The 23,628-nt window shown below is 30.6% G+C and overlaps 1 protein-coding gene across 1 annotated transcript in view; it reads right to left on the bottom strand.

The window, feature by feature from the left end:
* Positions 1-339: 339 nt before the first annotated feature.
* NSUN2 (NOP2/Sun RNA methyltransferase 2) overlaps positions 340-23,628 on the bottom strand; it is a 31,781-nt gene continuing 8,492 nt past the window's right edge. Inside the window, exons 4-19 of the mRNA XM_074279142.1 lie at positions 23,345-23,450; positions 21,926-21,997; positions 20,639-20,723; positions 18,843-19,035; positions 17,113-17,187; positions 15,386-15,516; positions 13,171-13,244; positions 12,466-12,596; positions 11,625-11,721; positions 10,839-11,047; positions 10,193-10,285; positions 8,337-8,472; positions 7,089-7,169; positions 6,255-6,393; positions 3,422-3,461; positions 340-1,259 (exon numbers count right to left, since the gene is read on the bottom strand). Of these exons, the coding sequence (XP_074135243.1) occupies positions 953-1,259; positions 3,422-3,461; positions 6,255-6,393; positions 7,089-7,169; positions 8,337-8,472; positions 10,193-10,285; positions 10,839-11,047; positions 11,625-11,721; positions 12,466-12,596; positions 13,171-13,244; positions 15,386-15,516; positions 17,113-17,187; positions 18,843-19,035; positions 20,639-20,723; positions 21,926-21,997; positions 23,345-23,450 (1,969 nt within the window). The 3' untranslated portion in view covers positions 340-952. The remainder of the gene's footprint in view (positions 1,260-3,421; positions 3,462-6,254; positions 6,394-7,088; positions 7,170-8,336; positions 8,473-10,192; positions 10,286-10,838; positions 11,048-11,624; positions 11,722-12,465; positions 12,597-13,170; positions 13,245-15,385; positions 15,517-17,112; positions 17,188-18,842; positions 19,036-20,638; positions 20,724-21,925; positions 21,998-23,344; positions 23,451-23,628) is intronic.

Below are 23,628 nucleotides of genomic sequence, written 5' to 3'. Positions count from 1 at the left end.
AATAGCAAAGGAAACAATCAGCCTGGAGAACCAAGAGTCATCATGAAAATCTTGAGTAAAGACTATAAAGAAAAGTGTAACTGACAGTGTCAAAGGCTACAGAGAATCAAGATGCAAACTATGAGAATTTCATTAAATTTAGCAAGAGATCACTTGTAATTTTGGAAAGCAGTTTCTGCTGAATAATGAAGTTGAAAACCAGATGGCAAAGAGTTAAGAACCTGAAAACAAGAAAAGGAAATGGAAGCACTAATAATAAAATATAACCATATAAAAGATTCATTTAAGTAAGACTGTTTCCTATTAGTCAGCAAAATCACGATACATCATAAACTATTCTGAGAAAAAATTCACTTGTCCTTTATTTCAAAAGGTACAATGGTTACCTGAAAACTCAGATATTAACCTTATTGTAAGCATAAAATGTGCAATTACACAATTATTAAAGCAAACAGAATTTTTCATAAGGATTTGAATACTTTCATATACATACATATTTATGTGTGTATCTTAAAAATCATTAATGAATTTTTAGATTCATTCAATCTGTATTTTATAAGAATTCTCTGTAATGAATATTAACATAAAAGAAGAGGGTTTTATAAAAAAAGAAAATCCATAAACAGTTTTATTCTTCAGTCTTCACAATGGAAAGTAAGATTTTACTGGAAGGTCCATGCCATCAATAGACACACCCAAACCAGCAAAGTCATAAAAAACAAAAGGGCCAAGAAAAGCAAGTTATTTTATAAACAGCTGAAAAATAATTATTGCTAAGCTCCAAAAAAGGGTAAATTGAGGGACTGTGTATGATAATGCTCATGCCTCTTTGAAACATATTAAAAAATTTTTTTACAGACAAATCAAAATTTTATATATATATATTTTTTTATCTCAACAAAGCAAGGCAGGCAGATGCAAACTAAAAAGCATTGAGTCTTTGGTATTATGGTCAACACTTGGTTTGATTTTTGGAATCTTGTGGCTTGTCATTTTCCAGTGGTTCCTGCATTAATTCATCTTCCATTTGTGAATCTGAGTTGACCAATTCTTTTGTTTTGCATTCCATATCCATTTCTTTATCTGTCTGGCTTTCCTCTAATTTATTTGTAGACTCTTCTTTTTTCTTCTCTCTAAATACCTCCACTCCCATCATCCTTAAATAATGAAGCCGTTCATTCTTGGGTACAAAAGCACGAATTGAAGTTTTTCCACGCCATCCACATAACACAATAGGGCACTGAAGAGTATCCGGTTTCCTATAATATGAAAATATTTCAAATTTTCATATGGATATTGACATAACTTAAAAACTTAAAAGATATTAGTATACAGACTAACAGTTTACTGTCAGTGATTTTATAGTGACTTTTCCAAGTTTTAAGACATAAAACCATCTCTGCTTCTTAATGTAATAATATTTATCATTTTGAATTTATATATAATATTCCTCTAAAGAGTTCAAATCAGCTTCATGTGATGAACTAGAAAGTGTAATACAGTTGATAGTAAGTTTGCCTCAGAGCCAGAATGACCAGGGTTTAATTCCTGGGTCTGATATACTGGTCACAAATCTCTGGGCAAGCCTTCTCCCTTTTCAGCTTTCCCTATAACAAGCTCTCTAAAAATAGAGTGGATGGCAAGATTCTGAGTTGTAATGATGACTCCTCAGTAGAACTCCCTATGCCAAAGGAATCACAGATCTAATTCCTATGCTGAACTAAGAAACCAATCAATAGATCTGAATGAATTATATTTTTAGGGAAAAAAAAAAATCCAATGCCAGTTTTTAAATGCTCCCAGAGGTATTCTATAAGAAAATACATACAAAAATGCACACATATATCAAACATTTATTAATGGGCATAATATTAAAAGAATCGCTTATCTGATTCTTAAAAAAAAAAAAAAAAAAAATTCTGAGATTTCCTGGTGTAGAGATCTCACAATGAAGAAATCCCCACTGTCAATGCAGGCTGACAACTGTTCTTTAGATTATACAGTCTTATAATAGTCCCAACTTCAAGTATATTAAAAGTAAATTCATTTTCTCTCTGGTTCTATTCATTTAGAAGTCCCCCCCGCCCCAACTTTCTTCTATTAAGTCATTTCTCTCAAACTAGAAATAACTTTCATTTCATTTCACTCAGATAACAACTCTCAAGTTTTCCATAAGATGCCTCACACATCATCCCTATCTGTTCCCACTATTATCATCCCAACCCAGTTTTTCCCAATTTCTTCCAATATACCTAAATAACAGTGCTAAACTTTATAAAGGTCTTAAGATACTGATTTCATCACACCATAAGCCCACTTTAAAATCTTTTTCTTTTTTGTGTGAAAAGAATATAGTCCCAAATTCCCAACCTAATATTCAACCAATGAATGTAGTTTTTACTACTTGACATTTATACATGCTCTGATTAACCACATTGATTCTTATCTTTTGGATACACTGTTATCACGTTCACTGTTGTTATTACTATATAGCTCTGACCATCTAAATCACACATATCTTTCATAATTCAGCTAAATCTCTACAGCTCTTCTATAAGGCTCTTTACAACTCAAATGTACATTAAACATCTTTTTTTTTTTAATGAATTCTTACAGTAATTATTTCTTCTCTCTACTATATGCTTTGATATTTACTCATGTATTGGCTTATGCTGTTTATCACTTGCACCTATTTAAATCTCTTCTGGGTTTTAAGGTCCTAAGATGAGGAGCCACGATTGAGCACAGAGCACTGCTAGCATCTTTAGAAGATCATCAATAATTTGACAACTGCCAAAGAGGCAGTGATGAAAAACTATTCCAAGAACTAGCAGAGCCTATCCTTGGTCAAGCCAACAATAGGAGGGAGGAGAATAATAAGGTATGAGGAAGACAAAAATTAGATTTTTAGTTATTTCCTACTAACTTGTACTCATTTTACTTTTGTACTGTTATTCAACCTAAGAACCTGCCACTTTGAGCTGAAGAAAAAAAGATTGTTTCCAAGTTTATTTTGCCAGGTAATGTCAGGAGCACCCTTAACTCTTCTTAATACATTATTAATTTCTCAAAGAATTTGAGATTTCTTTCTGCTTATAGTTGTGGGGAAAGATTTTTCTAACTAACTTCTAACTAAATCCAGAAGCATTTTTAAATTGGCATTTTTAATAAAGTGCTCTCAAAACACACTAGTAACAGTAGTTGATTGCAATAATATGCTAAAAGAGCTAGATAAAAGTTTAGTTTTTAAATGTTCCCAGTAGTATTCTAGAAAACTTTTCAGTATATGCATTTCAAATAATTTAAAATTTCAAGATAAATAAAATCATCAAATGCCTACCATTTCAAAATACCCTCTTCTCAAATAAAAATTCTGAAACTTCCATTTAAGTATTCAATCAAAAGACATTTCTTTACTTACTGAGCATCTGGTTCATATTTCAGGACAATGCTTCCCTTAGCTAGAAGAGAAACCAAAGATATTTAGCCAGTATCATTACTAGCTTAAACAATGTCAAAAATTATCTAATGACAATCTACAATTTACCTTGCACTGCGGAAGAAGAAAAAAAACCAAAACAAAGTATAAAAGATGGGCCATGCTTTAAAACATTTATCATCTAGCTAGAGACACATTTTATACATACAAAATATTCAGACAATATAATACACTTCAAAATAAGAGCAAAATGAATATTACAGATATGCTGTAATAGATAATGCTGTACAGAGAAAGGGGAGATTAATGAAAAATGGGAGTAGTTAGGGAAAGTTTAGATGTCTTAAAACACAAGTACAACAAAGCTAGATTATGAAGACTTTTGAAATTTAAACAAAGGACTTTAGATATGATGTTGCAAAAATCTGGTGCTGATTATGGGGGTTTTTTTGAGTGAGGAATTAAGATGGTAAAAATATTATTTTTAGATTATAGAATCTCAGACATAGAAAAAAAACTTAAGAGGTCACCTAATCAAACTTTTTTCCTGAACCAGAACTTCCTAAATAATCCAACCCAGCAAGCCTTTTATTAAGTGCCTAATATATGCAAAACACTAAAACTGGGCTCTGTGGATACAAAGACAAAAAACAACAAAAACCAATCCCTTTTGGGATTAACAGCTTTTAATTTTTTAGCTATTAATATCAACTGATTGTACAAACCAGAATGTTACATACATGATCTCATGTGCCTATGCTGTAGATACTATAAGTATTATCAGATTCATTTTACAGATTAGGAGACTGAGGCACAGAAAGATTAAGAAATATAATCATGGTCATAGAAGAGAAATTTAGGCCTTCTGGATTCTAGGTCCTGCATAACAAAAAGCTGTTTTTAAACAAACTTGAAAAAGTGGTCACTCAGTTTTAACTTAAAAAAGTCTAGTGAGGGGCAAACCCATTTAACTCTTGAGATAGCTCATTTAACTTTTGGAAAGCTAATTGTCAGGAAATTCTCTTTTACATCAATCCTACATCTGCTTATTTCCAACTTCCACCTATAGCTGCTGGCTGTTATGTGGGGCCAAGCAAGACAAATCTAATCCTTCTGAAAGAATTATCTAGTAGCTGGTAGAGGCAAGACAGAGAGTCAAAGACTCTGGAGTCAAAAGAGAGAACTAAAATGTGACTTGATGAGGAAATTCTAGACTAAGGCTATAGAAGTAAAGAAAAGAGATGCAAGAGAGATATTTTGCAGGAAGAACAAAACTTGATAAATGAATGCTTATAAGGAATGAAGGCAATCTAGCATTCTTAAGACACAAAATGCCACTGATGGGGGGAAAAAGGTAGGAAGGAGGAGATATAAAGATTAAAAAGTTTAATGTTATCTCTAGCATCATCAATTACAATAATATAATCTCCAACTACTATTAAGTGTATCATTAAAAAAAAAAAAAAAAAAATCAAACATATCTGAATTGATAACATTTGGAAAACCCTTTAACCAGAGACAAAATACTGAACAAGATGGATCATTGGAAAATTCCAACATGATATTTCTTATAATCTTTTCTACTTTCCAAGGCCCAATAAAAGCTGCATTCTCATTACATAACAGTAATAATCATTATTAAGATTTCATGAAACTGAATCAGAAACATAGAACCAAAGAGATTAAAACAAATGGAATAAAGGAACAAGAATAATATGAATAAAAAATTCAGAGGAAAAAAGAACGCTGTTGTTTCTCAAGAAGAAACAAAGTTTTTACCTACATTAATAGGCAAATAAATGAAATGTAAAAAGTGAAAACAAACAGTAAATAAGGCTCAATTTTATGCAAGATCCTCAATACTTTATAACTCCCTTACACAAAGAATATAGTAATTTTTCATTTTATTTCATGTGAATACTGATCAAAATATCAAATAAGGCACAATTTATAAAGACTGAAATAAATAAGGCTGAAGCTTTGACCATCTCTTCTATGATTCAAGTTCCTTTCTCACTTGCTTCTGGATTACTTTAAGATATTTTACAATAATAAATTACATATCTTATTTCTATTAAGGAGAATTTTGTTATTTTTACAGAAAGCACAAAAGAGAAATTATAATCTGTAATTTCAATGTGGTTGGATTGCTGCTTTTAATTGTTAAATGTTGTGGCTTGATGTCCTAAGGAACTGTTTTCTAAATAGTCTTTGGAGGGTTTTAGATAAGATAATACAAAACAAAACCGGTTTTGGGGAAATGAAGTGATAACAAGAAAACTTGTCTGGAAAACTCCAGTCCCTAATAAAGTAGTCAAAGCAGAAAACAAGTTTCTTAGGGGCTGAGATTTTCACTTTTGTCTTTGAATTGATAAAGTGTGGCCTTCTGAACTGAACCAGAAAGAACACCACACTTTTTTTTCCTCTTAAAGTAAACCTAATGCTAAATGAGGAATCTTGGTTGTCAAAACTCCAGGTTAAGACATCTAAACTTAGTTGCACAAACTTTATTCATGATAGTATTTTGATTAATACCAAAAATGGCTGTGAGAAAAACATTTTTAAGGAAAGCGAGGAATCAGATTTGTCTAAACAAAAGTGCTTCTTTATAGGGAGAAAATAAAATTGAAAATATGAAGAGATTCTAACAATATGAAAAAACATAAAACAAAAAACAAAACAAAAAAAACCCTGTACATTTTATAAAGCCTAATAATTTATCAAAATCAAGTATATTTCCCTCCCTGAGGCAATTGAGGTGTTAAATCAATTACATTTTGATTAATTTTTCATAGTTCATATAATAAAAACTTACCCATATCCTTAGCTTGTCTGTGTGTCTCACTACTAAACTTACTAAAAAATGGGTTTTCCTGGGTTAATAAAATTTTAATATCTTCTATACACACAACAATGATTCTTGAATTAATAAATGGATACAATGTATATATTCCCTGTTGGAATAAAAGAAGATTATCACAATGTCATCATTTTCATCTCAAACAATAACAAAAAATAACCCAACACACATTGTCTAAAATTAAGAAACAAAGAGTATCAGGAAATAAATTAATCAACTCCTTAAGAAAAAATCCCTAGAATCAGATAGGTTTACATGTGAATTTTACCAAACATTTAAAGAACAGTAACTCCAATACTATATATAAACTATTTGAAAAAATAGAGAATAAAGGACTCCTACAAAATTCCTTTTATGACACAGACATGGTACTAATACCCAAAGCAGGTAGGATGAAAACAGAGAAAAAAAACTACAGACTAATCTCCCTAATGAATGTTGATGCAAAAATCTTAAATAAAATATTAGCAAAGAGATTACAGAAAATCATCCCTAGGATAATACACATGACCAAGTACAATTTATACCAGGAATACAGGGCTGGTTCAATATTTAAAAAAACTATTAGCATAATTAACTAAATCAATAACCAAATTAATAAGAAACAAGAGTATCTTTGAATATGAATTCTAATAAAAACTTAAGTATTGAGTACTTTTATACAGGCCTTGGGAAAGTGGTGTCTGAGCTTTGAAATTTGATGTCTGGCAAGTTAGTTTTAGCATTGAGAGACTAGCTATGTAAAATTTTTTAAATTCTGTGACCACCAATCAGGAATTTTAGAGTTACCTCTTGCGCCAGGCGGAAAGCACAACCAAACTGTTCCCCATCATTATTCCGAGACCATACTTTTATCCCAGTGTTAATAACCTGTAATTGATGAAAATATAGTCAAAGGTTGGAAATTATGAAGCTTGAGGTGGGTACTCAGAAGCAAGAAGAAATATTTTCACTTTTTTCAAGGGTTTTTTGGAATAAAATGGTTCCTAATTTGTTCTTCCTTTCTTAAACATACAAATAGGGGAAGAAAAATTATAAAACTGGCCTAACAATTATGAAATGGGGAATATATATCAAAGGAAAATGGTTGCCTTTTCTGAATTCAAATGTATCTTTCTACAATAAGGGCTTGGGGGAAATGGCTCAGAAGTTCAATGTTTTATAGAAAGTGCTAATTAAAAAATTGAGATCTACAAAGGACCTTGTGAATCCAAGCAATCTAAATTCTCACTTTAAAGACAGAATTGGCCCAGAAAGCTTAAGTGATTTACTCAGGGGACATAAACTTCAGAGCCAGAATATGAACCCAATTCTTCCTACTCCAAATCCAGGATTCTTTCAAAGGGATCATACTGCCTCTCAAAGAGACAAGATTTTCCTATATATTTTATTTTGTTAAGATAATTAAGATAGAGAAGACTGTGATAAGAGAGGAAGAGTGGAGAAAAAATAATAAAGGAATATAATGAAGAAGATAGAAAGGTGATCTATGAATGCAAGCTTATGCTGCTATACGTTCTTTGGCTTCAAAGTAAGTTTCCCAACCTATTTCCTTCTCCCCCCCATTTTAAAAATAGTACTTTATTCCCTCCCCCCAATACATGTCAAGATAATTTTTAGTATTCATTTTTACAAGATTTTGAGTTCCAAATTTGTCTTCCTTCCGATCTCCCCTCCCCTCCTCTCTTTTTAAAATTAAAGCCTTTTCTTTTCTTTTTTTTTTTTGGCTGAGGGAACTGGGGTTAAATGACTTCCCCAAGGTCACACAGCTAGGAAGTATTAAGTGTCTGAAATGAAAATAATGTAACTGGTTTTAGCATTGTCAGCAACTAAATGTGGTGAGGGATCTTTTAAAAAATTCAATTGTCATACTTTCTTACCTACATTTAAAAACATGATAAATCTTAATAATTAACATTTACAAACTATATGCATATAACAAAACTTATTTCCAAAATAAATAGGATTAAAAACTGGGTAAACACAAGAGGCAAACACTCCAATTTATATATTAGTTATTAAAATGCTAAGTTATACCTTCATTCTCTCACTGTTATTCAGCAATACATTTCTTAGCTCCTTAGAAACCATATACAATTGTCTTTTCTTCCCTTCTTGGGTTCGAGTCAATAAATTCATCTTTGGGAATGAAGGAGCCAAAGCATAAAAATCCCTGCAAACAAAACAACATATTTTGTCTGGAGTTCAGAATTCATTAATTCATGACTTCTTAATACATTGCAAACTATTTCCAAATACATCATCTATGAAGAGATTATGATTTGCCCCCTACTTAGTTTTGATTTTAAATACTTTGTGATAACTCAGTTATTTTGCTTCTTAAATCATAACTTGTTTCAAACTTAATGATTCATTTGAGCTACTGATGGCTGAAAGCAGCTTTTTTTGTTTTGTTTGTTTGTTTGTTTTGGCTAAGGCAACTGGGATTAAGTGATTTGCCCAGGATCACACAGCCAGCAAATGTTAAGTGTTTGCGGTCACATCTGAACTCAGATCTTGTACATTATTCACTATACCAACTAGCTGCTCCTGAAAGCAATTTTAAGAAACACCACCTATCACCATAACAGGCCTAATCAATAGGGCCAGTAAAAACAGGGAAATAACCTTGAAAGCAGCCCAGAAAGAGAATGCAGAATAATAATGGTTACACATGGAGAGCAAGAAGAAATTAACTGACACCACTGCTAACATTTTACCAAGAGTACTTTATCCTCTATACCGTACCAAAGTTTTCCACAAATGTTGATGCAAGATAATTATGAATTTTAATTTGTTTTTTAAAAAAAAAACAGAAAGTATTGATTTAAAATAAAAGACAAATCAAGATGCTACAGCTATCTAAGAAAACAATGCTGGGTAATTTAAACCATTAAAAACCTCCAATTATTAACAGGATTAAAAAGTGAAATATTTTCAAAAAGTCTCCCAATAGTAATCTGAAAACATTTAGTCACGTTAAGAAAGTATTAAATAAAATATAATATTTTAATACTGGATAAGGATTATTTATCTGAGAGGCTGTCTATGAGATAAAATTAAATGCAAATTTCCACTTAAGGTATTATCAGCTTAATTAATTACATTTAAATAAAAACAAAAGTATTTTGGACCCAGTCTTAACACATTTTTTCTCAACCATGTTCTTGCCAAGTTGAGAACACTCCATAGCCATAGATGATCAAAACATAGATAACAGTGACACAGGGACAGCCATAGGCATAGATAGGAGACATTATATACTGATATAGATGATATAGAAATAGATTATATATATATGATGGACAGTTAGGTAGCTTGGAATCAGGAAGACTTATCTTCCTGAATTAAAATCTGTCCTCAGACACTTAGTAGCTGTGTGCCCCTGAGCAAATTACTTTATCTTGTTTGCCTCATTTTTCTCACCTATGAAAATGAGCTGAAGAAGGAAATGGCAAACTGTGCCTAGAACCCTCACCCCCCCAATCCCAATAGAAATGAAGAGTCAGACATCACTGAAATGATCACACAATAGTAATATAATAATTACATTTTGTAATAATATGTATAATGTATTTTTTAAAATAAAAGCATTTAACAGAAAATTAATTTGAAATTCAAATGAGGATTTTGGTTTACAACACTAGATAATCTGAACATTAGTATTAAAAATTTACTAAAATAGAACACAAACTATGCTTTTTCAGGTAAAACTTCTGTTCCATATATTACATTTATTAACAGCTACAGCAGATAACCCAATATTTTATTACCATTACACATTAACATAAGAGGAATGTCTTTTATGATCTAGTCCAATATGAGAATCTTTAGCTAATGATTACACATTATTTGTTAATACATTAAAATAAAAACAAAAAAATTATTCTTACTGGATAGGTGGAAATAATGGATCATCTTCAGGAATAAATACAAATGGATCTTCTTTAAATCCAAACAACTTCATTTTCTTTGATGGGGGTGGGCTAAAGCAATTATGTGATAAGAACAAAAAATTTATAATTAATGATCAAAATGGCAATTAATACTATTTAAACACAATAGCATGAATATATTCTCAAATTCTTTTCCACCATTCCATACCCTGCTAAACTTCACATATGAGCTATTGATAGAATTCTGATTTTGACCAGTTTTTGGTAAATTTACTGACTCCAAGAAAAGGACAGGGAAAAAAAAAATTAGGAGACAAATTATGAAGTACTATAGATTAAAAAATAAAACCTACATCTTTAACTTCTATGCCAACTAAGTGTGTAGTTTTTACTGCTCCCTCTAGGTATATATATTAAAGTGTACTTCTTAAATCCCATCCATAATTATCATTATTAGTATTAAATTCATATTTGTAATGAAAATTAAACTGTGATGAAAAAAGCACAATAATTTTTACAGCAACTCAAAGGAAAATGTACATAATTGTTAAATAATAAAATCTAAAACCTTAAGTTTAACAACTTTCAGACTTCTCACTTCAGTACATTATAAAAATATTCAAATGAGACATAAACTGCTTACCCACATACACCATCTTTCTTGTTAATGTCACTCTCCAAATTTTGAGTTCTCTGCATGGTTTCATCCCCATCAGTTACAGTAACAGATCTATCAACTGTTTCTGCAGAAGCTGTGAGACTTGTTTCTGTAGGGGCTGAAGCTCTCATCTCTACAGAGACTGAAGAGTTAGATTCTGCAGCTTCTCCTGTATGCATAGATTTTCGCTGGAGCTATCAGAAAACCATGAAGATTAAGAATATATTTCAAGCAAACAGAACTTAAATTTATTACTACCCACATGACTAAACACCAACAGACTTGTTTACCAAAACCTAGATTTATTTTTTAAAAGTTTTTCCCATATAATTTAGGGATAAACTTGAAGGAAAACAAAAAACTATTTCATAAAACAAGCAATATTCAGTTACAAAATTGACTGGATGATTACCAAAAAAGTAGAATGGATGTAAAAGATTAACTCCAAATTCATCACCTGGATATATCAATTATCTTTATGTATAGCATCCTTATGAAGTATTGCCTAGCCAAGGCTTTAATAAATTCTAGTGACTAGGAATTCATGACTCCTTTGAGTCTGTTTTTTTCTCCTCATTGAAATTAATAATGTAAGAAAATAGTAATACCCAATAGTTGTAGGGCACTGCAACACAGAATGGACAAGCCCCAGCCCTAGTAAGCCGCCTCCTTCATACTCTCTGTATATCCTGTCTTCCATTGAACTTGTTTATTAGTTTCAGCTGAGAAGTACAACTACTTAGAAGACTTCTTCTCAAGAATAAATTGTACCTTAGGCTGACGTTTATTCCAAGGCATTGAAGATTTCTTGACTAATACTGCCACAAAGAACCCTCCAGTATTCTGGTGATGTGGTAATATCCGAAGGCTAATTAAAAAAACACATACATATTAAAGCTATTCATCTATGTGGTGAAATTATTTTTATGCATAAAAATAATGCAGCAATTACCCAAGAGCTGATTGTGGTTATCTTTATGTATTTAAAAAAATAAATAACACACATCTGTAAGCACAGTGGAACAAATTTGTGGAACTGAAATTTATCAAATTTTGTCTTTCACTAACTTGGCAGTACAAGAAATGTCTAAATACTACATTTGCAACCAATATCATAATTTCTCTGACAGTTCACTACAAAATACTGACTATGACTCCCAAGCAGATAACTCAATTCTTGCAAATAATTTTGATCCCTTTCACTTACATGTCCAGTCATAATTCTGATGGTTTGCCTTCTTTCCCTATTTACTAAAGGTAAAGAAATTAAAACTAAAGTTTAAGGCATATATACAGGGATATAGGTATCTCAAGTGAAAATGGGTTCTTGTACCCATCGTTACTTTTATACACCTCAAGTATGCCCAGAGAACCGGATACATGGGTTATATACAACAAGAAGATAAGAAAGATCACTGAAAATCTCAAATTCCTATACATACCTACACTCACTCATGGGCTGTTGTACACAAAGATTTGGAGATGCATCTCCTCTACTACTATAAAAGTTACCAAAAGAATTCCTACAAATAAAGGAACCTTTTCAACTCAAACCTCTTTAGTTAAAAGTACATAAAACAATGCATGTATTTACCAACTTAAGAAAACTCACCAACGTTCTAAGTTCATTTTCTTTAAATTTTCTTGACATTTTGGGGGGAACATAGTAGGACGAATTTGAGTATGCCTACTCTGAGGTACATCTTTCCAATCTGCAAACCACTGTCCATCTTTTGTCATTACCTGCAAGAAAAAACCAAAACCAAATATATTAACCAAATGTATCAATGCTGTCTGAGAATATTAAAAAAGCATAGAGGGGAAAAAAATCCATAATTATCATTATTAGTATTAAATTCATATTTGTAATGAAAATTAAACTGTGATGAAAAAAGCACAATAATTTTTACAGCAACTCAAAGGAAAATGTACATAATTGTTAAATAATAAAATCTAAAATCTTAAGTTTAACAACTTTCAGACTTCTCACTTCAGTACATTATTTTATACTAAGAATTGCTTATATTTTATCCTAGAGGAAAATAAAAAATAAGAATGTAATTCAGAAGATGGGAATAAAACAACATCTTTTCTCCTCACAGTATGGCTAGGAAATCATATACCAGGATTTTTGTAGCATGGCATTACAAATTATTTCATTCTTTAACTATGCTTAATATCTGTACCCAAATATAATATTACTCAAATTACTGAATTAAATGCAATAGCAATTCAGCCACTGGTGGATCTTTCCATGAAATGAAAATGATCATCTAGCTAAAACCACTTAAAATATTTTAAATATTTTCTTTATTACCTTCCATTCTGTAATCCCAGGCATCCATTTTAAACCTGGCAACTCAGAAGAAACATCAGCAAGCTCCAAAGCACCTGTATAAGAGAGAAAAGCATTAATAACAAAGGTTGGCAGTGAAAGAACTCTGGAAAATGAGTATGAACCACTTCATAGAATTCCTAATCCCTCTATTTTTGTCCACCTGCATTTTTGATTTCCTTCACAGGTTAATTGTACACTATTTCAAAGTCTGATTCTTTTTGTACAGCAAAATAATTGTATGGACATGTATAACTTATACTTATTTATATATACAACATATTTATATATTTAACGTGTATTGTCAACCTACCATCTGGGAGAGGGGGTGGGGGGAAGGAGGGGAAAAATTGGAACAAAAGGTTTTGCACAATTGTCAATGTAGAAAAATTACCCATGCAAATATCTTGTAAATAAAAAGCTATTTAAAAAAAAAAAAAAATCAAAGGTTGGATTTACATAGATTTTAAAAATTTAAGTTTTTTTTTTTTTAATTGTGGGGAGAAGATATAGAACCTCCACCCTAGTTTTATCTTTATTTGTCTCAAAGAATATTTTCTAAGATTTTTATCTAACCAATTGGTTAAAATTAGTTCAATAAATTGAATTTTGGAATTAAGGGAAAGGATTAAATGAAAGGCCAAAATGCTTAAGGGGACATTATATATATATTGAAGTTCCTTACAAATGAAGGAAATGCTAGAATTTAGATTACAAATTTTAAGCTAAGTAATGAACCTTTTTTAAGAAGAACAACAAAAGTGGATTATAGCAATTAAATATCTAAATGAGATGTTACTCACTACAGTGCTGAAGGGGTTTAGCTTCTACAGTTTTGTCGTTGCAAAAAATAGGGAAGGGGGAATGTAGAGAGAAGGCAGCAAGCTCTCCTTTCAGTCTGGATTAAGTAAATACCTAATGGTCAGATCTTTGGCAAACTGGACTAATTCAAATTCAGCATGAGATCAAGATTCCTTTGTTAGCTATATGAAAGATTCATTGGGAAAACACTGCCATAAAATGGAGAAGATTTGGACATATAAAGGACTGTTTTGATATAATCAAATAAAATCTAATAATTGGTAGATGTGGGACTTGACTTAAAAGGAAAGGATTTAAAGATACATTATTTCAAAAAATATATACAAGTAGAGGCAAGAATGGATTGTGTTTTCTAAGGTCCTTTCCAGCTTTAAAATGTGATGATGCTTAAAACTCCCAAAGAACCTAAAAGTATATGCTTTAAAAAGTAACATGTATGTGGCAACAGACACTATGAGGAGTTAGGTAACCTACATTGTAAAAGTGATCTGAAAATATTAAATGGATTTGGGAAAGCTATAAAATCACGTGAAAACTTCAAATTTCAAACTGTTCTTTTTTTCACTGTGGCTTGTTTTTGATACTAAATCGAAGGAAGGAATATGGATAAAATTTTCCTGAAAGCATGAATATAAAATCTAAATTCCTAGCTGCCTCTAAAAAAAAAATATCTTAGTTATTACATGATCAAAAACTGACTTGCAAATGTTCTGGGTATAATTTTACTAGTCATGTAGAATTCACATAGATTATGAGTTCCAATAATTCCTATCAAAACTTTTAGGTAATACAAGTATTTTTAAAAAGCAAATATTTATGGTCTTAAAGTTTTTTCAATGTGCTTATATATAGACACAACTAAGACATTATATAAAAATAAAGTCATAGAATATCAAACATAGAATTGTTCAAAATGAGAAGAACTTATTGCATAACAAAGACAAATAGGTAATTAAAAAAACAAAAACATAATCAGAGCACAGTAAGTTGTAAATATTGCCTCCAGATGAAACTAAAAATAACAGTTATATGAGATGGAAAATGTTTTGCAAAAAATAGCCAAGATACCAATAAATACTTAAATAATTTACATAATTTCCCCTCACTCTGGTCTTTTGAATAAGTAATAGGAAATATTAAGGGATTTACTGAAAAGTGTAAATTTTTTAAACTCTCCAATTTTTAAAACTCTCCAATATTATAGAATATTATAGAAGCTAGTAGTGTGAGGAAATTTCAATGCAACAAAAGCCAAGATTGTACAACACAGCTAATTTTCCTTTGAGTTCCCAATTTTCCAGGTAGTTCAAGAAATGTTACACACATTATTTAACTATACAATGTATGCATGTACAGTTTTAAATTATTTTTTTACCTTCACTTTTCTCCAACAGTGAGGCTATGACTGCTTCATCCTCAATAGGATTTAATGAACATGTGGAATACACCATCCTGCCACCCTCCGCCAGCTGCTCAACCCCACGTGTTGCTATCCTAAGCTGTAAACTAAAAGGATAATACACTCTAGATTAAATAGAAATTGAATTGTTCCCTACTCCAAAAAAACCTTTTCTCTAAAATTATTCCAGTTCTTCAAATACTTTAACCAAGTCATAAATATAGAGCTAAACAAACTATAGATTAATGAAGGTAATTTCAAAAATATCAAATTCAGTATCTGCTGCTAAATTAATCAAAACAATTCAGTCTCTAGATCAACAACTAGCCAAAAAATCCAATTTATAGATAAGTTAGTAACAGTGTAAAAAATGGGATATTTTAGAATTAGAGGTTTTTTTTTCTTCCAGAATTCTTTCTCTTGGATTAGGATCTCTTAGCAGTTATGCCCATAGGAAAAGCCATATATCTATCTGACTACAGCTATAACATATATCCAGGGTGAAAATGGTGATAGAGTATGTATTATGTTGCTGATCAGTATTAAGCTGGAACAATTTTTGAAATGCTAACAAAAATGCTTTCAGGTTTCTGAACAGAATTGTTTTTAGCTAAACACTGAAATTTAGTTGGTCTGCAGCATATCACTATTTAGCAAATGAATTTAATATGACTCTTCTTTACAAGCAAATAGGACTATTAAATATATGATATGGGTAGTTTTACATCAAAAGAATTTCATTTTGCAATCTTGCAGCCAGTAAGAGCATTAAATAGTCAAAACCAACTCAAACTCTCAGAATTGTTTCTAAACAGACCTGAAGGAACACAAAAGGAAACTTACAAGAAAGTAAAAACTTAGCCAACTTATTTTCTTTTCAAATTAATCAAACTAAATAGAAGTTACACTATGCATATAAAAAGTAATTACTTCTAAAAAATTTTAAAATACCATTTCCTGCTGTTTTGACATCAGATTTATATATACCTAGGAAAAGGTTATTGAATCTATTAAAAGGATAACCAGGGCAGTTAGATGAGGCAGTGGATTGAAACCATCCATGTCAGGAGAACCCAAGTTCAAATCTGGTCCCAGACATTTATTAATACATACTAGCTGTGTGACCCTGAACAAGGTGCTTAAATCCCAGTTGTCTAAAGAAAAAATAAACAACAAAAAAGGGATAACCTTTGGTATACATCCCTACTCAAGCTATTTAAGATGAAATTACTTCTACAGTAAATATGGAACTTCTAAATCTAAGAATTTAGTTATACAAACAAATAAAAACTTGGGAAAAAAATAAATGAAGAAACAAAAAGATAATTAGTAGGATGTTATAACAAAGAAGTCATTTGGATAGCAATAATAGAAACAGCACAATAATATCTATATTAGCAACATGTTAAGATGTATGTTTAAGATTTTTAAACATCTCTATATTAAGACTCCTATGTGGATTTTTCAAAATCACCAAGAATATTTAGCATACATTACCTTACTAAAGAATTCTTCATGAAAAGTTTCCAAATCAGCTAACTTTTTTATTTTCATAAATCAATTTGGACTATTTTTAGGGATTACACAAATATGCTTAAATCTGAAACTGAATCTTTAGCTACAATAATTAAAATTTTTTTTATTTTGTCAAATAGGTAGATCTATTTCAAAGAAAATCTCATAAAATATGTAACATATTTTACCCATGTAGTTGCAAACTATTTAGTGTTGTCCACTTTTTCCATACATCAATGTTTTTCCTCATGGTACCATCTCCACTAAAAAGAAAAAAAATTTTTTTTATTAAAAATGCTGCATAAATTCAGGTAATATATACGCTTTCCACTTATATTAGTACAATTGGATTTTTTTCCTTAAAAAACAATTTGAAAACAATCTTAAACAAAGAAGGCATTAACTCACTTTACTATCTTTTAAAACTGCTGGAATATAATGTACTGTCTATTATAAATTGAACCGAAACAGTTTTTAATCTGAGTAATTTGGAAACTATTCAATTACTGAAGAAAAAATAGAGATTTTTGAATGCCTCATTAACTTACAACTAAAGGTAATTATTTGCAAAGTTTTAAGACTGGAATGAAAAAATATGAATTAATTATAATTATACTTTTAATCTATTTCCTTAGCAATAATTGTGATTACATCTTTCATCTATGAAAAAATGCTGCATATATTTTAAGTCTTGAGGTGAAATGTACCTAGCTTGGAAATAATCACACATTAAGACTGTCAAGTTAGATCTAGATGATAATATAGAAAGCAAACTGATAAATCTGACTGGCTTGAAGAGTAAGGCTAAGGAAGCACTTTTCTTTTAAGAATCAATGACCCACAAATGAAACCAATAAAAGAACTATATGAGTAAAAAAAACCAATTAATTGTAGTTTTACTCTAAAAAGATGGAAAAATGAAAAGGTTTTAATAATTTAAAAATCATAATGAAGCAAAATATTTAATAAAATCATGACAACTCTATAATAAGTAACTAATTTAGAAAGGGTAGGGGAAAGACTGGGGAACAGATCAGCAGATAAAGAAAACAGAGAAAGAATACTTCTCAAATCTATCATGCCACCAATGACTTCTACACACTAAGTCATTTTAAATTTGTGCTACCTAAAGTCTCTCTCTAATTGGCTTGGCTCTCTTCCCTCCAAAACAATACCTTAAATTATACATTCCCTGAGATCAAGAATTTTTTCCATTGTTTTCCCAGTGTCTACACAGAACAATTAATAAGAATGTGAGTTGTTTACAATCACTGGAACACTGAGATATACACAACAGGAAAAAAATTTGTTAAGTTGACACAAGAAACATGAAATAAAACAGACATGAGACAGGGTTGTATGCCAAGAAACAAACAACAGGAGATATACAGAATGGAATAACATGACAAACACATAAGCTAATGAAGCAATGTCATCATCTTGTGGCTTTTTGAAGTATTACCTCTAAAGAAATTTTAAATTAATCAGAGGTATAATTTATTACACTACAACTTAATATCAATTAGATGAAACTATAAAAGCTTTTATCTGGTCTGGAGACTCAGGTATTTTACTCCTCTTCTAGAAGAGAGATACAATAATCATACTTAAACTATTTTATAATTATAGTTTCAATTAATTCCAGGACATATGTTACTCTGAAATATTTTATGCTTCCTGTTAAAAGAGAACATGGTCCAAAAGGAGAAATGTATGATTAAACATACCTCAACTTAAAATATGCTCTAAAAATCATTCTTTTGTAAAAGAATTCCATTGTACTTAAGGAAAAAAAAAAAAAAAACAAAGCAAAACAAAACAAAAACCTCATTTACACAATTAATGATTTCAGCAAAAGTTTGATGTACTGAAATTATATACGTACTATAATATCAGAAAGAAAAATGTCATAAAATACCTGCAGGGCACATCACACAGAATTCTATCATAGAAGAGAATCTCCTTCTTTCCATCCATATCTATTTGCAGTCTAGGAATGCTAGAAGCATCATGGTTTACAACCATAATACAAGGACTGCTTAACCTTTTTGCTTGATGAACCAGCAAATAGCAGCGTTTGTTGTCAACATCATTAGCGATAACAAATCCCTCTGGGAACATAACATTGTAATGTCAGATAACACAAAAATTAATTTCACATAATAACAGTGGGGAAAGTTAATAAAATAAGAAATGACCAGATGTCTTCAGGGGAAAAAAAAAGCTTAAGCTTTAATCAACAATTTAGTGATGGCACTGTTATGGTGAAAAGGGAGAGCTAAAGATACACTTTATGCACATGTAAATTCAAAAGTGGGATTAACTTTTCTAAGGTTAATGACTAAAATGATCTTTACAAATTGGAAATAGAAATAGCAACATTATCAAGTTTGTTCACTACAACTTCAAATCTTAGTTCCTCCTATCATATCAAGTAAAAAAAAAAGTAAATATACGCAAAACCTTCATTTATCTTCACTGTTCTAAAAATTTTCTAATGATTAAAAAAAACGATAAAATGAATTTAGTTAAAAGTATGAGGAAGACAAATCAATATCCCTGGTATAACTTCTATGCTGAAGTTTTTGTCCTGTTTTTTATTTATTTTTTAATATTACCAAATAGCAGAAAATGACAAAAAGCAGAAGAATAAATTTCCTGGTATTTCAATATCAGGAAGGTATTGAAACACAAGCAGATTCAAGGGATTAATCCATGGCTAACAAGCATTAAAACAAGATTTTAACAAAACCTTGTTGATACAAAGGAAATACAGAGATCAAGATCGAAAAACATATGGCAAATTACTGTAATATTTCCAGATTGTATGGTATAGATTTACTTCTAAATAATCCCATTCCCTTGATAACATCAATAATATGATAATCTGTTATAAAATTATTTTCAAAGATACCAAGTATGTTTGAGGGAAGGCCAGATTGGCAAAGGCAGAGTGGAATTTCAAGTGGCTATCTAGTTCACTTTACCCTATATTAATTGCTAATTTTATTGCTTATTATACTGTTTCTTACATACTTATAAGTAGGAAAAAAACAATTTTGTCAAAAACTAACTCCTTTACAGACTTGAAAGATATAAATATAAGGTAAATTTAAACTACTTCTTGCTCTTTATTTCATATAACCAATTAACTTTTAAAACAATTTAGTTCACAAACCAAAGTAAATTTTTCATTCTTAAGTATGTTTTAGGATATAACAGATTTGGTCAATAAATCAAAAGTAAGTAATAAGAATATCTGAAAACATAACCTAAGTTTCCTGACTTATTCCCTATTTTCACAATAATATTATTTGGTGCTAAAAATAATCAATACTTCTACATGCAAATTTCAAAAATCACAGACACAAGTTTCATCTCTCTCTCTCTCTCTCTCTCTCTCTCATATATATATATATATATATATATTTATATATATATAAAAGTATAAGATATACTCATTTAATTAACCTTAAAGCAATCTCTAATAGGAATTAAATAATAATAACATCCAAACAAGGGAAAGCTACTGTCATATTAGGAATATGACATCTGTAATTGACACTTGGTACAAAAATAACTAGCTTTGTTTTAATTTTGAAAAAACATTTCAAATTAAACAAAACACCTAACTTTACAAATACCACAGTTATAGATTATGTCTTAGTTTTCCCCTTAACCATCCCCCCACCTAAACAATATGCCATCACATACCTGGAAAGGAAACATTCATATCAGCATGAAGCATTTCAATTAACTGAGCAGTCTTTGATCCAGGTGCTGCACACATATCTAAAATCTATTCATGAAAACATGAAAATGTATTTGATGTTTTCTTTTAAAAACAATATTCTCCAAGGAAGCTTTATAAAACAATAAAACAAACCTCTTGTCCTGTCTAGTTTTCTCAAGAGATATTACAAGCATCAACTGAGAAAATGCTTTGTAGACAACTTGAACATGACAAATTTCTTACAGGGAGGAATAATTTCATTTTTGTCTTTTAATCCCTAGCATCTAGTCTACTTTTTGAAAGACTTTGTTATCTAAAAAATGTTTACTAATAGAATTGAATATGAATATAGCATTTGTGGAGCCTATAGGCTGAATGTCACAATAAAGCCTTGAGGATATAGCAAATCCTGTATAGAAAGTAGAATACATAAAAAGAACAAGAGGAAAAATAGGCTAAACAATGAATAGGTTGGATTAATAGTGAGCATTAGATCTGAAAGTGCAAAGATAAACAGCTCTATCCCATTTAACTGCCCAAAGACTGGTCCAAGTTCCCGCTTTTAGCTCCAGATCTATGATTATACTTGAAAGACAACATTAATAAAAATGTCAGATAAAAAGAAGGGAACACAATATGGAAAAAACAAAATGTGAACTGAAAAGCCTTATTTTTAAGCACTTAATAATTATTGAATTGGATAATTGGTGAATGATTTCAATTATTAGATAATACAGCAGCAAAAGATAGAAAGCTGGGCCTGGAATAAAGAAGATCAGAGTTCAAATCTAACCTTAGGCAAAAGCTATGTTATCCTGAACAAGTCACTTAACCTTGTTGCCCAAGTTTCTTCATCCTATTGTGAAACCAGGCAAATCACTTAACCTCTGTTGCCTCACTTAACTCATAGCACCTATCTCCAGAGCAGCTATGAGATAAAAATTGTAAATGTGTCAGGCACAGTGCCTGACACATATTAACATAAATATTAGCCATCATTATTTTTACATGTAAAAGGCAGAGCTTATAAAATTTTAAAATGGCATTGGCATACATTTATGTTGTACTTTTTTTTTTTTTTTAAATTAAAGCCTTTTGTTTTCAAAGTGTATATATGGATAATTTTCAACAATCACCTACAAAATCTTGTGTTCTAATTTTTTTCCCTCCCTTAAATGGCAAGTAAGCCAACATGTTAAACAATACATTATGTTTTCAAATAAACCTAAATTCTTTAATTTTCTTCTACATTCAGAAACAAACAATACCTTATGATGAGGCTGAACATTAAGTAACAAGGGTGGAATCATACTGACAGCTTCCTGACGACTAATATTTCCCTGAAAAAAAAAAAAAAAGTATCAGTAACAACATGTTTATAAAATCCTCATTTCAAAAAAAAAAAAAAAAAAGCAAAGACATCATGTATTTTATTGCAAGGCAAACATGAAAATAAACATTCATTATTTGCTATACAATCATAATCCAAATGAATTTCAAGTCACTTTGAAAGATAGTTTTGTCATAAAAGCATATTAAGGATATCCCTTGATAATTAAAAGTTATTTGGTTTCTCTTCCCCCATATCTCCCTCTTCCTCCCAAAACACAACTTTGAAAACTATATGCAGAGAATGAAAGAATCTCAGAGATTAACTAATCCAGTTCAACTTCCAACTAATGAGATTTCCACTCACAATACAACCTAAGATTCATTAAGACTATAATAGTTTCCAGTCATAGATGACAACCCTTCAAAATGCAGGTCATTCCATTGGTAAAGAGTTCTATTTTGGGGAAAGTTTTCTCTTATGCCAAGACGATATCCACATCATTGTTAACTTCCATCTTCTGGTCCTACTTGTTTTTTGAAGCACAAAAAAAAAAAAAAAAAAGGCTATGGGCTCTTAAAGAGTGATACTGCGATACTGCATTAAGTAAATATAAATTGTAGTCTTTTTTTCAGGTTCATTACAAGTTAATTCTGTGATGCTCCCCATAATCAAGCAAATGCATTATACATTCTTAAGCCCCTAGGAAGACACAATCTTTTTTTTATTCCTACTTTACTCTTTACTCTTCAACTATCTGAAGATCAAAAACAGTTTTAGAGTTGTAACTCTTCTCCAATTAACTCAAAAACTAACTAGGACCAGAGAAAAACTCCCTGACGTCTCCTTTTCTGAGAGGGCTGAGCTATCAGGAAAAAAGAGATGTCAACACTGTCATCCTTGACTTTTCCTTTCTCATAGCTCCTAGAAGTAGTAGGGTAAGGAAGAATGGAGAAAAGTAAAATGATTGCTAAAGAACCAATCCAGAAATGCAGATGCAAATAAGGAAATCTCAGATTTCTACTCACCCTTATCCTACTCCTGAATACACCCTCATAACACTCTTGTGATAAAAACTTAGAAATATGTGGAATTCATCCTGGCGGGGTCATTTTACCCCTTTGGGACTCAATGTACTCAAACTCATTAGAATATAAGCTTTTTGTAGTAAAGAACAGTTTCACTTTTGCCTTTGTAGCCTCAATGTCACATACTAGGCACTTAGTAGATACTTAATAAAAATTGGATGAATTAAATTATAAAATGGATTGGGGGAGTAGCCATATGATAATTAAATTTCTAATGTCACTTTCAAATTTAATGTTCAATCAGTTCATATGTTTGAAAATAAACTTACAGATTCAGTTTCGCTAACCAAAAACTGGTGAAATTTTTCCAACTGTGGAGACTTCCTCAAGATTTTGCGACTCAGATTTGTGTGCCATGCAAGCTCTTCTGGGTACCTAATAAAAACAAGACAAATTAGAGGTATTTGGTATCCTTAAAAACACATGATAAAAAAAAGAAAGCTAAGCATAAACCAGCAGCTTATCTCTTCAGATAGTCCGGTAACTTTGTGAACTGAAAATAGATAAGCTAAAAATGTCTAAAAAAATGTATAAAATTATAAAATGCCTTTCA

This window comes from Sminthopsis crassicaudata, chromosome 1, assembly GCF_048593235.1.
Source record: "Sminthopsis crassicaudata isolate SCR6 chromosome 1, ASM4859323v1, whole genome shotgun sequence".
NCBI lineage: Eukaryota > Metazoa > Chordata > Mammalia > Dasyuromorphia > Dasyuridae > Sminthopsis > Sminthopsis crassicaudata.
This window is presented reverse-complemented; position numbering and strand designations above follow the sequence as displayed.